Genomic DNA, 15,675 nt, shown 5'->3' on the forward strand with positions numbered 1-15,675 from the left:
AATATGAAAAGTTTGGAAAGCTCTGCCACATATAATCCCGGTCTACATTCTTGAGTACCTACCTTGAGTTAAAACAGTACCTTGAGTTAAAACAGTAAGCCTACACTTAAAACTTCCCCTCACTTTCTCCTGACTTGCTGTTGGTTTCACCAGCTGTCACTGGTTTCTGAGTCACCAGGAGGCAGGCCCAGGGCTTGACTGTCACAGCCTTGTCTATGAATGGTGGCAGTAAATGTTCTGATCTCCTCTCTTCCTGACTAGATTAACCAGGATGCTCAGTACTGAACAGAGCAGTGCTCACTGACTTGAGTTGGAGCTGATCTCTGAGCTGACCCATCACCCATCAAAGATTGGCTGAAAGGTTGAATCCTAGTGCTCATTGATGTGTCACTTCCAATATTGTCAGTTTGCTTTAAAAGGTCTGGTTCTCAAACTATATTACCAGGGGATGGAGGAGCTGCTATGACACAATGATGCCCAAACCCAGCTACATTAAATGTCATAGTTTCTCCATTGATGTGCTTGAGCAATCATCTCTTCTATCCTTGGGGACATTTAAAAATAGCCACTTCAGTCTACCTAGTTGTCTGTTATTTTCTCCACTTACACAGCTAGTTAGCTATTAGGGGGCTGGCATTTTATAGGGCAGGGCGGGAGGAAGGAATAAGAACATAGGACTTTGCCTTATGCTGAGTTGAATGAATTGGTCCGTCAAGCTCTAGAGTTTTGGACAGGGTACCCTACAAACTGTACCTGGTGACGCCAGGGGTTGAACCCGAGACTGTCTGTATGCATGGCACATGCTCTAGCACTAAGCATGTTCCTCAATGCAGCATGGGCAAGTGTTTCCCCTTGCACATTTTTTTTAACTATCTGCAAAACTCCTGGTTAGCCTAACTCCAGTGGTCTCTCTCTTTTGTACAAGGATTGTGTTGTTTTGGCTCCAACTCTGTAAGCATGAAAGGACTTGAATTGGCATTAGTATATCATAAAATCATAGGATTGTAGAGTTGAAAAGGACCATAAGGATCATCTAGTTTAACCCCCTACAATGCAGGAACATTTACCCAAAATGGGGCTCAAACCCACAACCCTCAGATTAAAAGGTCTCACGCTCTACTGACTGAGCTATCACAGCAAATCCATCCAAACCTGCAACAGAATCTGCAAGAGAATGTTGCATTATGAACTGCTCCTGCTCAGGATACTCTATTCCATTCCCCCTCCTTCCTTATTTTCCACCCCACTGCCTCCACCTGTCAATTAGCATTCTGTGGCATCTGATCATGCTCAGAGTCCTCAATGGTTTTCCCCTTTAGGGGCTTTTTTCACAAAGATAAAATAACATGTTTTGTACTTTGTAAATCTTGGAGTTACCCTGATCCTGCTGATGCCTCCCTATCACACATGGGAAGTACTATTTTGGTTACATACGCAATGACACTCACCACCTGAACATTACAAATAGAGGGGATTGTGATACTTTCTTCATGGAGATGGGGAATCCCATTTAAATTTCTCTGATCAGGCATAAAACTAGCCTAGGTCATCTCTGAGGAGTGTATTATTAATGTGGTTCTTCTCAGACCTGTCTCGCTCTCTGTGGGAGGAGAAACACCATCATGGGAAGGAACCACATAATTGATGGGGTCCGCATGGATCTTGTGAAACATTTACTGATGCATCAGCTTTTGTGGATTAGAGCAGAGATGGGAACAAGCTGCTCTCTATATGGGGATGGGGTATATAGCTCCGTGGTAGAGCATCTGCTTTGCATGCAGAAGATCTCAGTTTAATGTTGACATCTCCAGGTTGAACTGGGAATGCCTCTGTCTGATACCTGGAGAGGTGCTGCAAGCTACAGTAGACTACGTGTAGCGAGCCTTTGGCCAGATGTTACTGAACTACAGCAACCATCAGTCTCAGCAAGCATGGTCATTAGTTAGGGAATGATGGGAATTGTAGTTCAGCAACACCTGGAAGGACAATGGTTCCCCATACCTGCTGTAGGCAACATTGAGCTAGCTGGACCAGTGATCTGTCTCAGTATAAGGCAGCTTCTTGTGTTCCAATTGTGTTCGACTCTCAACTCCCATCAGTACCTGCCAGCATAGCCAATGGTGAGAAATAATGGGGTGCCAGACAAAGCTTTCTGGGAAGACTGTACCATAACCAGGATGCCACTCCCTGGTGCAGCCTTTCCCAACCTTGGGTCCGCAGATGTTGTTGGACCACAGTTCCCAACATTTCTCCCCATCGAGCCATGCTTTCTGGGATAACGGGAGCTTTAGTCCAGCAATATGTGGAGACCCAAAGTTGGGAAAGATTACACTAGTGGTTCCCCGCTTACTTAATTTGACGGGGTCACTCAGAACAGGACCTCTGAAGGAGATCATAATGTTTAGGTAGGTAGATATGAGGGAAGGCAGATATTCAGATAACCTGGTCCCAATACTCTTGAGCTTTAAATATTAAAAATGTCTTAAATTGGGTTCTGAGATTAACTGGGAGCCAATGAGGCTGACAAAGCACAGGTATTGTATGATCAAATATCTGCAATTCTGGACCAAATGGGACCCACCAAGTTCTGTCTACCCTCAGCTAGCCCCACCCTGCCTGCCTTCCTATTTTAAACCAGTCAGAAGTGTGGAATTGCTTGTCAACTTCCTCCTCCACAATCTACATGTTGGCTGGAAGGAGGATGGGGACAAAACAAGTAAAGGTTGGCTCTGCTATTATTGGCTCTGTATCTGCTATTCATTTTGCCTCGGTCTCCTGCTAGCCTTCCATCCTACCAGTCCCAATGGACACCAACCTTCCTTTTTGATAACCAAATGGACCTGCCCTGATACAAACACTGGGAGGGTGTGGGAGAGGTTGTCCTGGGAAAAGGCATCTCAGGGGCATATTTCAGCCCCTGCAGCTTTGGTTCCTGATACCACACTGCAATAGGCCGGAAGCCAAGTAAGCCCAGTGTGATAGTTGTTTATAAGGGAGAGGTAAATGTTTAGAAATGGACCAACACTTATCAGGCACTGGTGATGTCATCGCCTGCTGAAAAGTACTTATCTGGCTCTTTATGAGGCTGGTCACTATTGCTCACACCTCATTGCTTCCTTCCTACTCACACCAGCTAGAAATGCCAAAGGACAGTGTTGTTTCTTTTACAAACATTTGTACAGTGCTTAGATTGTTAATAAGATGCCAAACTATAAAAACACCGTTTGTTGGTGTCATAAATTGCAGGACAAGGTCTTCAATGCTCCCATTCCAATATGGTTAAAGTAGTAGTCTTCAACTTTTTCAGACCCAGGACCCACCCAACATGCCTTTGAGGACTCACTTCTTATTCTGATTACTATAGTATACCATAATTGGAGCGGGGGGGGGGAGTGCTGCTGTCATTACCCACACCACCTTAGATTAGGTTATGACCCAGTAGTTGAGTTGAAGACTAGTGAATTAAATGATACAGTAACTCACAATAGCTACTAGTCTACAATTACTAGCTGGATGCAACATGTAGCTGCCCCTCCAAGTGTCCCTGTTTTCCAGGGACAGTCCCAGATTAACATAAGCCATCCCAGTTTCTGATTTTACTCTGAAATGCCTCGCTTCTCTTTAGGAAGTCTCTATTTTCATCGAATAAATATTGGCGCATATGATAGAATGTCCCTATTTTCATCAGATAAATGCTGAAGGATATGGAGTTATGTGACCCCAAGCCAAGGAGATAAGTAACTATTGATACAGTAACTAGGGGTGGTTGGCTTTTTCTGCCCAACTCTGCAAGGGACTGAGTCCCCTAAGCCCGGAAACTTATGTCCCCACTGTGGAAAGACGTGTGGATCCAGAATTGACCTCCACAGTTGCTTATAAACACACTGTTAAGTCAGTGTTCATGGAAGACAATCTTACTCACCAAAGAAGAAGATGATCAGTCAGAGATGAATGGATGGAGGCAGGATAGTGAAAGCAAGGCAGATCTTAATTTTTCTGTTGCAACAGAGTTCTGTTGTAAATAAAAATTTTGCCCTTTTCCCTTATGGGGTATCCAAGAGCCCATATAGAGTCCTTACATAGGTTCCCTATTGGTAGGAGAAAATAACAGAGGCCAACCAGAGAATATTGAGAAGCAAAGCAGCTAGTAAGCTTGATCTTTATTGATCTGTTGCAACAGGGTGCTCCCCTCACCTGCAGGAGAGAGGAGGGACCCAGAAAAATGGCATGCAAGGCCTTATAAAGACTTTTGAAATTGCCACCCTGTAGATCAAGACCACCCCCAGAAACATCATACCTACATCACAAAAAAGGCGGTCTAAACAGAAATTTAATTGTTTTTCTCCTGTTGTTGTTTATCTCCTGTCTGGCAGGTTACTTGATTGGATTGCCTGGGGAGTCTGGCCAGTCTTTTGTAGTGATAAATACTTAGTTCCTGGGCCATGTCACAGGCTCACACCCTATTCAAACACAGACATACCCTTAAGACAGGATTTGTGAAGGAAAAGACAATGGGGAGGCTTTTCCACTTTGACCTTGCAGATAAAACATTTGCTCAGTTTAGGAATCAAAATGGCTTCAGGTCGGTCTTCCTGTGCTGATCTATGTACGTGCGATTATGAACATTACCATATATCTAAGACCTCAAAATTCCTATCACAGTTCCCTCCCCTCCTTGCAAGGAGGTAATAGAGACCCAGAACAAAGTGTGCAGGAACCTTTAAATGCTTTTGAAACTGCCAACCCCTTAGCCCAAGGTCACCCTAAAAAAAAGCTACCAGGTGTCCCTGTTTCCCAGGACAGTCCTTGGATTTACAAATCAGTCCCCATACAAAATCAATTGAAGTTGAAAAGTATCCCGGGATCCATTGGAAAAAAATCTGGTAAATTTACCCTAATTTCAGAAGGGAGGGGCTGAATTGTAGGCAGTTTTGTTAATGGGATTTGCAAGTGAACATACAACTGGAAAACTTTCCCCATTTCCTCCTATTGCAGAGGAACATTTGAGGTCACTTCAGGATTGCTCTCCTGTACTATTTCAAACATGTGGTTTATATACTTAGGTATGTGTGGTTACCTTGTGCATTTATGACGACTTATTCTATATTTGATAAATTAGAATTCTGATAAAGCTATACAACCTTTAGAAGACATCTGAAGGCAGCATTGTATAGGAATGTTTTTTTTTTAATGTTTAATGTATTACAGTATTGTGTTTTTATATATGTTGGAAGCCACCCAGAGTGGCTGGGGCAACCCAGTCAGAAGGTGGGGTATAAATAATAACATTATTCTTATTATGGAATAGGACGTCCCTATTTTAATGGGAGAAATATTGGAGGGTATGCATGTAGTTGAATTGACTGGAAACTATTATTACTATGCTATTATTACTGTTACTATTATTACTAATTTCTTACCCACCCTCCTGCCACATACAGTCCTGTGATGGGTTATAAGAAATTAAGTACTGTATGAAGAACAGTTTCCAGCTGGACGAGTATGTGTCCATTTTTGTATTGTTTTTAAACTCTTTTGTTTTGTTTGTGCTGTCTTGTAACTGTTTCTACTTGTTTCTTTTATACTTTGTACATTGCCTTGGAACGTATGTGGAAGGCGACTAATAACATAACCCATAGCTGTCAACATTTCCCTTTTTTTTAAAAGGAAAATCCCCTTATTCCGAATAGGATTCCTCGCAAGAAAAGGGAAAAATTGACAGCTATGACATAACCTACCCTGATTCTCCACTGTTTTTTAAACTCTATGCAAAGCAGACGCTCTTTTCCGGGGCTTTTCCCTGAGGAGCCGCCTCACTCACTAGGAAAGATGTCCCTTGTACAATTTACACACGAGGAGCACAGCCACCAGTGTCCACCGATACCCACATTTTTAAACACCTTGGTTTGAACACGTGGGAATTCAAACCTTCTGCATCTTAAAAAGGGTTTATGAAATTTAAAAGCATTAAAACATGTTGATTGCATTGAAATTTAGTTTGGATCATATTATTTATTAATCAAAACGCAGACAATTGGAATCGAAGCCCCGCGCTCCAGAGTAGTCCGGTCCCCCCAATGGAACCTCCCATTACGAAGGACAGAATAATTTTCACTACAGGGATGTGAAAGGCTAGAGCGACACCTCTTGGCACCACCAACGCCAATGGGCAGGTTTTCAAATTTCTGAACTGTAATGTCAAGAATGCGTTCTACACTGTTTCTGTCTCTATGGTTCCATTGTATTATAGAGCTCCGGGTTGGGACAGCATGACCGAGAGAGACGTAGCATTGGGATTGGTCATCTCGTCAGGAGGCGCAACCTATCAGGGACAGGAGAAGGCGGGACTACGCGTGCGCGGCCGGTCGGGCTTGTGCAAGGTGGTTTTTTTTTTGGTTGCACGCAAGAGACGAAGAGAACCCCCATGAAGTAAGTGAGCGGGCGGGGTAGGGAGGTTTTGGTTTGGTATGCGTGTGGAGGTTTGGGAGAGCGAGGGTGCTTCTCTTGAATCAGCGCTCGGCCCTATAGATCGTCTTTCCGAGAGCCGAGATCCAGCCTGAAACGTGTGACGCCCTGACACGGAAGAAGAGCACGTCTGAATTTGCGCAAGGTCGCCACGCATTCCTCTCGGGTCCTTAAATCATAGCTGTCAACGTTTCCCTTTTTTTAAAGAGAAATTCCCTTATTCCGAATAGGATTCCTCGCAAGAAAAGGGAAAAGTTTACAGCTATGCCTTAAATATGCCTCAGTATAGCGTGGTGCTAGGACGAGATCGGCGACATGCAAGTCTCTTTATTCTGCCTTGAGCCTCGCCAGGTGATATTTGGCTAATTACCTCTCTCTTCCTCACGGGGACGGTGTTTTTTAAGCTGCGGAAGGACCATGTACTCTGGCGCGAATTGCTGGGACACCCTTCAGGGTGGTGAGAATGGATGTGAAGTCTGTCCTGAACTCACACGGCTTTTGTTTCTCTCTTTTTCTCTAGTCCACTAACCAAAGTGAAGCTTATCAACGAGCTGAATGAGCGCGAGGCACAGCTTGGTGTACAAGAGAAGGTCTCCTGGCATGCTGAGTACAGCGACAGTGCCTGGGTGTTTGTGGGTGGGTGTCAAGCGCAGAAGCAGCCTCTGAAAGTATAGCAGTTTGTGCGACTTTTGCTGGGAACTGTACTTATTTCCTCCTCCCCTTTTTTTGCTTCTAGGTGGTCTTCCCTATGAGCTAACGGAAGGCGACATTATTTGTGTGTTTTCACAGTAAGTGAAAAATTGAGATCTATTTTGTATTTTACATAAAAACATAAACAAATGAATTAAATACATAAACACATAATCCCTTTTTTGTATTTAATTTTTTATTAGTTATCCAAATTTTAACAAATCAATCCAAATTGTTTAAACATTTTTTAAAAAATAATTAGGTTTCCTGCTCCTGTGCAAACATATGTCCAATTCCTCCAGTTGTTGCCTTCTTCATTCTTCTTATTTAATCATCTTCTCATCCTTCTATTCATTTTAATCCATTTACATAGCTAGCCACTCTTGTTGCCTTACAGTCAGCTCCTCTGTTATTTCCCAAACACATAAATGTCTGTGAGCAGCCTTTCAGGCACTCTTCTCAGGTCTGGTGTGAAGAGAGATTAACTGCCATCATTTATTGTCCATTCAACATTCCATTTCTTTGAGAACTCCTTGAAGGCATCCCTTTTGACTTCCCTCCCCCACATTGTGGATCTTAATGAAATGATTTTCCCTATTCTGTATCTCTATCACAACTATTTTTATAAATCCTTTGTCAATCCATAGTTGAAATTTTTACTACAGATTTTCTGTCAATCCTACCAAAGTATGTAATTGATCACAATAGCTTTTCAAATCAATTATAAACTCCCCATTCTTTATTAAAGACCTTCCTGGTTTCTTTTTTCCCCCCCTGTAAGTTTTGCCATCTCAGCATAGTTCATCAGTTTTGTCTACCACTCTTCTTTGGTCGGTGTTGTACCATCTTTCCATTTCTGGGCTAAGAGAGTGTGCACAGCCGTGGTCGCATACATAGTTTTGTCTGGCCCATTGGGATCTCTGGTCCTATAATACCTAAAAGAAAAGCTTCTGGTTTCTTAGGAAGTTATTTTCAACATTTTTTCCAGTTCATTATATATCATTTCCCAGAGGTCTTTAAAAACATTTATGGTGCAGTCTACTCAGAAGTAAAAGGTAAAGGTACCCCTGCCCGTACAGGCCAGTCTTGACAGACTCTAGGGTTGTGCGCTCATCTCACTCTAGAGGCCGGGAGCCAGCGCTGTCCGCAGACACTTCCGGGTCACGTGGCCAGCGTGACAAAGCTGCTCCGGCGAACCGGCACCAGAGCAGCACACGGAAACGCCGTTTACCTTCCCGCTATAAAGCGGTACCTATTTATCTACTTGCACTTAAGGGTGCTTTCGAACTGCTAGGTGGGCAGGAGCTGGGACCGAACGACGGGAGCTCACCCCGCCGCAGGGATTCGAACCGCCGACCATGCGATCAGCAAGTCCTAGGCAAGTCCCAGGCGCTGAATTTTTACCCACAGCGCCACCCACGTCCCATACTCAGAAGTAAGCCCCATCAAATTCAATATGACTTATCCACACTTCCTTTTGTTCTGCTGCTTTCCCCTGGGGAAAGCCATTCTTTATAGTGCTTGATCATAATTCAGGTTTTCTTCAGATTGATGTTCGCTCCAATTTAGAATTAAAAGAGAGTGTTTACCCTGGGAAAGGAGCAGGGCAAGGGGAAAGCCACTCAGACCCATCCATAAAAAGCACAGGGCAAGCAGAAAACTACTTGGCCCCGTGCTTTCTAGATATGGGACATGAAATTAATGGACAAGGCTGAGTTAGGTCCATTAATTAATAGTGTTACAACCCACCCCAGTTTCCATGAGTGGTGTGAGACTCCCAGGTGTGCTTTCCAGGGTCTGTGAGCCTGCTGAAGGCAATGAGACACAGCAGAATCTGTGGTGTCATTATGATATGTGTTTTATTTACACGTATATAGAACTTGTTTCTAGATGGAGGGACTGCAGAGTGTTCGCATCACAAGATGGTCCTATTCTCCCATTGCTGCAGCCTCAGATTCCAAGAGACCGCAAACATCAGGTCTGACCCTCTCTACAGCATAGAACAAGACTGCCTGCCTTGTACTTTGCCTCCCCACACTCCAGCTTGAAAAGGGACACCTTTGTCCTGTTTGCTTATCTCATCCATCACTGCAATTCTGCCCCTCGCTTCTGAAATTCTGGCTTCTTGTCTCTGCTAACTATCTCTCACTTCAGGGAGAGGCTTTCCCCCATTGTAGGTGGGGGAATAGCCTGGCTGGCTATTTATGCACTGTTCATACTAGATGGCTCTTGATGTGACCCAGTGTGGCAGTTACATTCATGGATACAATTTTTGAAGCAGGGTTATACCCTTCTCACCTCTCTGCCTTGAGAAATTAAACCCTACCTCAGCATTTGTGTTTTCTTAATATTTCTTGGCTTGACTTGTATCCTTCCATGTTTTCAGTGTGAAGCCTAACTTCTGTTGATCTCTGTTTTTCTTTTCAGGTATGGGGAAATTGTGAACATAAATCTAGTACGTGATAAAAAGACAGGGAAATCCAAAGGTTTCTGCTTCATTTGCTATGAAGATCAGCGAAGCACCATTCTTGCGGTTGATAATTTTAATGGAATAAAGGTTGGTTTGGCAATTGGAGACATAAAGTGTCTAGAATTCCTCTCTGTTGTACTTAGCTACTAGAGTCAGGCTGTGATAAGTCCTCACTCTGGAAGATGCATTGAGTCACTAGACTCTTCTAGGAAAGGTTTGCAGAAATTGAGCATTTTCAATAGCCCTCAAAAGGACTAGTCATAGTATTTTGTCAGGCATCTTAACATTCTATGAGTTTAGTTCTTATTTTGCTCCAGGCTTATGTTTTGTGGTGCCACTTCTGCCTAAATCTAAAGAAGAGGAGAATAACAAGGTTGCCAGTTTAGATGTGTTTGTTCCATAATTGTAATGATTCTCTGCTCACAGATTAAAGGAAGGACAATTCGTGTGGACCATGTGGCTAACTATCGCCCACCGAAAGACTCTGAGGATATTGATGATGTAACAAAAGCTCTCCGAGAAAAAGGATGTGGTGCTCAAACACCTCCAAGTTCACCAGAGTCTTCAAAAGATAGTGAGGTGGTAGTAAAGAAACACAAAAAAGGTAGGATTGTCTAGCCTTTGTTTAACGGGTGGTTTGAGGAGGTGAGGGTGAAGGAACTGAAACAGATGGCTAGTCTTTATGTGTATTTCTCTTAAACTGTTGCCCTTGATCCTTACAATGTATAATGCAAGGTCAGCAGTAGGGCAGAAATGATACCAAGAATAAAAAGAGCGAACTGAATTTGGGAAAGATGGGTTTAAAAATGTTTCGTGTCTGATTGTCTTGGGATTGTTACGGCATATGACACACTAGGAAGAAGAGTTTCCTGGAGAGATGAAATATTTGGGAATGGTTAGGTGAAAGAGCAGAAATAAAGAGGACCTTTAGTAGGGATGTGGCAAACCTTTTTGACCTCTGTGTCTTGCTGTTCATCTAAAGAGAAAAGCAAGAAGAAGAAGAAAGAGAAGAGAGAGCACCGAAAATGCGCGAAAGAGGAACAGCTTGCAGACTCGCCTCCTTCTAAAACCAGGATCAAAGTTGAGAAGGAAGACCCAGGGTATGAATGGCATGCCAATGCAAGTCAGCAGACCTGGAGTAGCACATCTGGGCACAAGCATGCAAGCAGGGCACATCATGAACAGGAGTCTAAGTATGAGCATGTGAGAGTGAGGTCTCGAGACAGAGCCACAGACAGGGACAGGCAAGAACAGAGAACAATCCACAGTGAGAAGCACAAGAAGGTAGATACTTCCAAAGAAAGGCCCCGAGCAATAGAAAGCAGAAGATCCCGGGAGTGATGGGAGAGAAGAAAAGACCTGCAAGGAGGAGTCTTCAAGCCACCACAGACCCACCTGACCCTGTGACATGCAGGGAGCCCTGAATCCTTGGTGGAGTGAATGTTGTGTGCTGTTGGCCTCCGTTTGTTTTTAAGTAACTTTTTATTGTTTTAGAAATAGAAATAATGAATTTTGCAAATAAATAGACCATGTCTTCACATGTCATTTGTATATATCACAATCTTGTACCTATTATTTCTCCACTGATCCCAATATCACATCACCCAGATTTTTATCAGCAAGGGAGAGTTAAACAATTTGAACACTGGGAATTCACATTGCAAGATTTCTATACCAATAATCAACCTATATTTGGTAACCAAATAAAATTAACTTTGTCAAATCTTAAACACAAACTGGATTTATTTTAATCGTATTCATAGTTTCATTATAAAAGAACATGTAAAAACACAAGCTCTGAGAGCCTTAACACAATCTGAAAATTTATTAAGCATAAAGGATTAGTGTCTAAATTGTACTCTATATAACTTAGTGCAGGATTGCCCAACAGGTTGATCAGGATCGACTCGTAGATCACCTGACTGATTTCTGTCCATCGCAGCCCAGCTCTCCGAGGCAGCCTGAGAGAGCACAGCATGCTCCTCGCAAAAGACGCACCTGCACAACAAAGGCATAAGGAGAAGGAGAAGCAAGGAGGCAGGAGGAGGCATACACAGACTGAGAGGCATGCCATGAGAGAGAGAGAGAAGCTGGGTGCAGAAAGGATTCCTTTAGGTTCACACTGTGATAGGAATTTTATGGTCTAAGATATATGGTAATGTTCATAAGTGTACCAACCAAGCACATACATAGATCAGCACAGGAAGACCAACCTGGAACCATTTTGATTCCTAAACTGATCAAATGTTTTCTCTGCAAGGTCAAAGTGGAAAACCCTCCCCATTCTCTTTTCCTTCACAAATCCTGTCTTAAGGGTATGTCTGTGTTTGAATAGGGCGTGAGCCTGTGACCTGGCCCAGGAACTAAGTATTTATCACTACAAAAGAATGGCCAGGCTCCCCAGGCAATCCAATCAAGTAACCTGCCAGACAGGAGATCAACAACAACAGGAGAAAACAATATTCAAATTTATGTTTTATACTGCCTTTTCTGTGATGTAGGTGTGATGTATCTGAGGGGTGGTCTTAGGTTACACCCCTTCTGTGATATATGTATGATGTTTCTGGGGATGGTCTTGATCTACAAGGTGGCAATTTCAAAAGTCTTTATAAGGCCTTGCACAGCATTTTTCTGGGTCCTCCTCCTTTCCTGCATTTGAGGGGAGCACCCTGTTGCAACAGATCAATAAAGATCAAGCTGACTAGCTGCTTTGCTTCTCAATATTCTCTGGTTGGCCTCTGTTATTCTCTCCTACCAATAGGGAACCTATGTAAGGACTCTATATGGGCTCTTGGATACCCCATAAGGGAAAAAGGGCAAAATGTTGTTTACAACAACAACAACAACAACACACACACACACAGAGAGAGAGAGAGAGAGAGAGAGAGAGAGAGAGAGAGAGAGAAGCCCAGCACACTCTGACTGGCTTTTCAGAGAACTTTTGCCTCCCTTTCTCCCCCCCCCTTAAACTCCCCCTTCTCATGTTAAGTTAGCCACCTCCTTCCACACATGCACCCCATGCACACTCCTTGTTCCTCCAGTTTGAGTGTTTTTCCTCCCCCCATCCCACTTAAACTCCCCCCTCACATGTCAAGTTAGCCACCTCCTTCCACACACGCATGCACCCCGTGGTTACTTGAAAAATGGGCACTTTTCACATGCAGACCACAATTAAGTCATCAGCTGGAAATTAGAAGCTAAGGTTGCGTTTACAAGCTGACTTCCTTGCTCGAAAGCAAAAGCCATCCAAATCCAAAGGGGCAGGCGAAAGCACCATCCGTGCTGCTGTTAAAAGACCTGAAGGGAAGTGTTGATCTCGTTCCAGGGTTCTGAGTGTTAATATGCTCTTGAAAAACTCTTTATTAATTGGTTTCTTTTGAAACACTTGTAAACACCATGTAATGCAAAAAGTCACATTTCACATAACGACATGTGGCTGTGCTTTTGTCGTTTTCGGTGACTGCCTACCTTGATGTAGTCCACTTTTCTTCAGCTGGTGGGTGTTATGAGACCCAGATTTAGGGCACATTTCAAGCACACCAGCAAGAGCCATGGCAGCGCCAGAGGGAGGAAATTGCTCTCCTCCCCCCCCCAGGATACAGCCCTCCCCACTTGCCTCCTCAATTGCTGGGCTCCTGTCCTTAATGCATACTATTTGTCTCAAATTAGACCTTAATATAAATGAGATTGCCTGACGAAAGCAAGCTCACACTTCTCTTTGAATTTGTATAGATACTTAAGGTGCATATGTAAGAAGTTTGTTTATAATTATATTTTGAGAATGATTCATGTTCTTATGTAGCTGCATTGTTTAATACTTTCTGGATTTCCCATGATCATATTATAAAGTAACTGTGTTCTATGTTACAAATCAAGCACTGCTAGGAGTTGTCCCCCCCAATGTACCGTATTTTTCGCTCTATAACACGCACCCGACCATAACACGCACGTAGTTTTTAGAGGAGGAAAACAAGAAAAAAATATTCTAAACGAAACACTGGATGTATGATTTTTGTGGTTCATGCTGTGGCCACAGACATGTGATCTGACATGCAAAAATCCTGAGGATCCATGTGGATCCATGCTTTGTAACCACGTTTTTGCACCACTGAGGCCCCAGGCAACAGTGGGTGCATGATTTTTTTGGTGCAAGATGTAGCCATGGACATGCTATGTGATCTGATGGTGAATTTGGGGTGACCCAGTGCAAAAATCCTGAGGATCCATGTGGATCCGTGCTTTGTAACCACGTTTTAAGTGGGGAGGGAAGGAAAAGCACTCAAGGGACAAGGAGCACGCGTGGGGTGGGTGGAGAAGGATGCTGCTAATAATGCAGAAGAGGGGTTTAAGGGGAGAAGAAGCACGCGTGGGGTGGGTGGAGAAGGATGCTGGTAATAATGAACAAGAGGGGTATAAGGGGAGAAGGCTCCTCTCCTCTCCTACTTTGCTCCTTTAAAGCAAGCAGGCTCTGCTTTTCTCCCTCTTCCCCGCTCATCCTCGGCTTAGCGAGCTGAAAATCTTTGCTGCTATTTAGCGAGCTGAGTGGGGAGGAGAGAGGGACAGAGAGCCTGCTTGCTTTAAAGGAACCAACCGGACAGGAGCCGCTTACACTCGTGTAAGTGGCTCCTCTCCTCTCCCGCTTTGCTCCTTTAAAGAAGCAGGCTCTCTGTCCCTCTCTCCTCCCCACTCAGAGGCTCTTCTCCCGCTTTGCTGTTTCAAAGCGAGCCAAGGAGGAGGGAAGGAAGGGGAACCATGGATCCTCTGCTCACGACTGCAGCAGATCCCCCCCGCCACCCGTAGGCATTCCCTCCATAACATGCACAGACATTTCCCCTTACTTTCTAGGAGGAAAAAAGTGAGTGTTATGGTGCAAAAAATACGGTATTTCTTATTGCTAAAAAATTCAGCGTGGACTAGATATATATATTTTTAGAACCACTGTGTTAAAGAGTCAAGCATCGTGTTTAGTTCTGTTAGTGGATTTTCCATTGGAAGCATTAGTTCTTTCCAAGTATTTTACAATAAGCTTTACAGCTACACACACAGACACACACATATACACACAAAATAAATGCATTTGCAAAAACTTACAAATTTGGTTGCATATGAACATATCATTTACAAGAATTAAATAAAACAGTCAAAATATTTAACTTGTACACTGAGTTACGAGTACCATATTTTTCACTCCATAAGCCACATTTTTTTACTCCTAAAAAGTAAGGGGAAATGTCTGTGCGTCTTATGGAGCAAATGCGTGGTCCATGGAGCCGAATTGCCCAGGGGCAAAAAGCAGATAATGCTTTTTTTTTTAAGAAAGCAGGAAGAGGGTGTTGAAACAGAGCCGCTGAGCAGCTAATCGGCAAGCGATCGGGAGGGGAGATAAGGGACTCTAGCGATAAAGGAGGCTGCCTGGGAGGGGGGGTAAAGACAGCGAACTTGCAAGGAGAGGAGACAGGAAGATTAAAGCAATAAGGAGAGTAATTAGAAGAAAAGAAGGAGCAAAATACTGCTCCAGCTAAGTAAAAGACACTAAGAGGGAAGGGGGTGTTGAAACAAAGCCGCTGAGCAGCTGATTGGCAAGGGATCGGGAGGGACATAAGGGACTCTAGAGATAAAGGAGGCTGCCTGGTAGCGGGGAGGTGAAAGCACATGGATCCTCAGGATTTTTGCACTGGGTCACCCTGAATTCACCATCAGATCACATAGCATGTCCATGGCTATAGCCTGCACAAAAAAAACCATGCATCCACTGTTTCATGGGGCCACAATGGCCCAAAAACGTGGTTACAAAGCACGGATTCACATGGATCCTCAGAATTTTTGCACTGGGTCACCCCAAATTCACCATCAGATCACATAGCATGTCCATGGCTACAGCCTGCACAAAAAAACCATGCATCCACTGTTTCGTGGGGCCACAATGGCGCAAATACGTGGTTACAAAGCACGGATCCACAAGGATCGTCAGGATTTTTGCATTGGGTCACCCCAAACTCACTGTCAAATCACATATAATGTCTGTGGCCACAGCATGAACCACAAAAATC

The 15,675-nt window shown here is 43.7% G+C and overlaps 1 protein-coding gene across 1 annotated transcript; it reads left to right on the plus strand.

Annotated features, from left to right (window-relative positions):
• Positions 1-6,326: 6,326 nt before the first annotated feature.
• On the plus strand, positions 6,327-11,180 carry RBMX2 (RNA binding motif protein X-linked 2). The gene is made up of 6 exons (XM_053374072.1): positions 6,327-6,429; positions 6,986-7,101; positions 7,202-7,253; positions 9,583-9,712; positions 10,052-10,229; positions 10,608-11,180. Exons 1-6 carry the CDS (start codon positions 6,425-6,427, stop codon positions 10,964-10,966), a joined length of 840 nt encoding a protein of 279 aa, XP_053230047.1. The 5' UTR covers positions 6,327-6,424; the 3' UTR covers positions 10,967-11,180.
• Positions 11,181-15,675: the final 4,495 nt, after the last annotated feature.

Source organism: Podarcis raffonei, chromosome Z (genome assembly GCF_027172205.1).
Source record: "Podarcis raffonei isolate rPodRaf1 chromosome Z, rPodRaf1.pri, whole genome shotgun sequence".
In the NCBI taxonomy this organism is placed as follows: domain Eukaryota; kingdom Metazoa; phylum Chordata; class Lepidosauria; order Squamata; family Lacertidae; genus Podarcis; species Podarcis raffonei.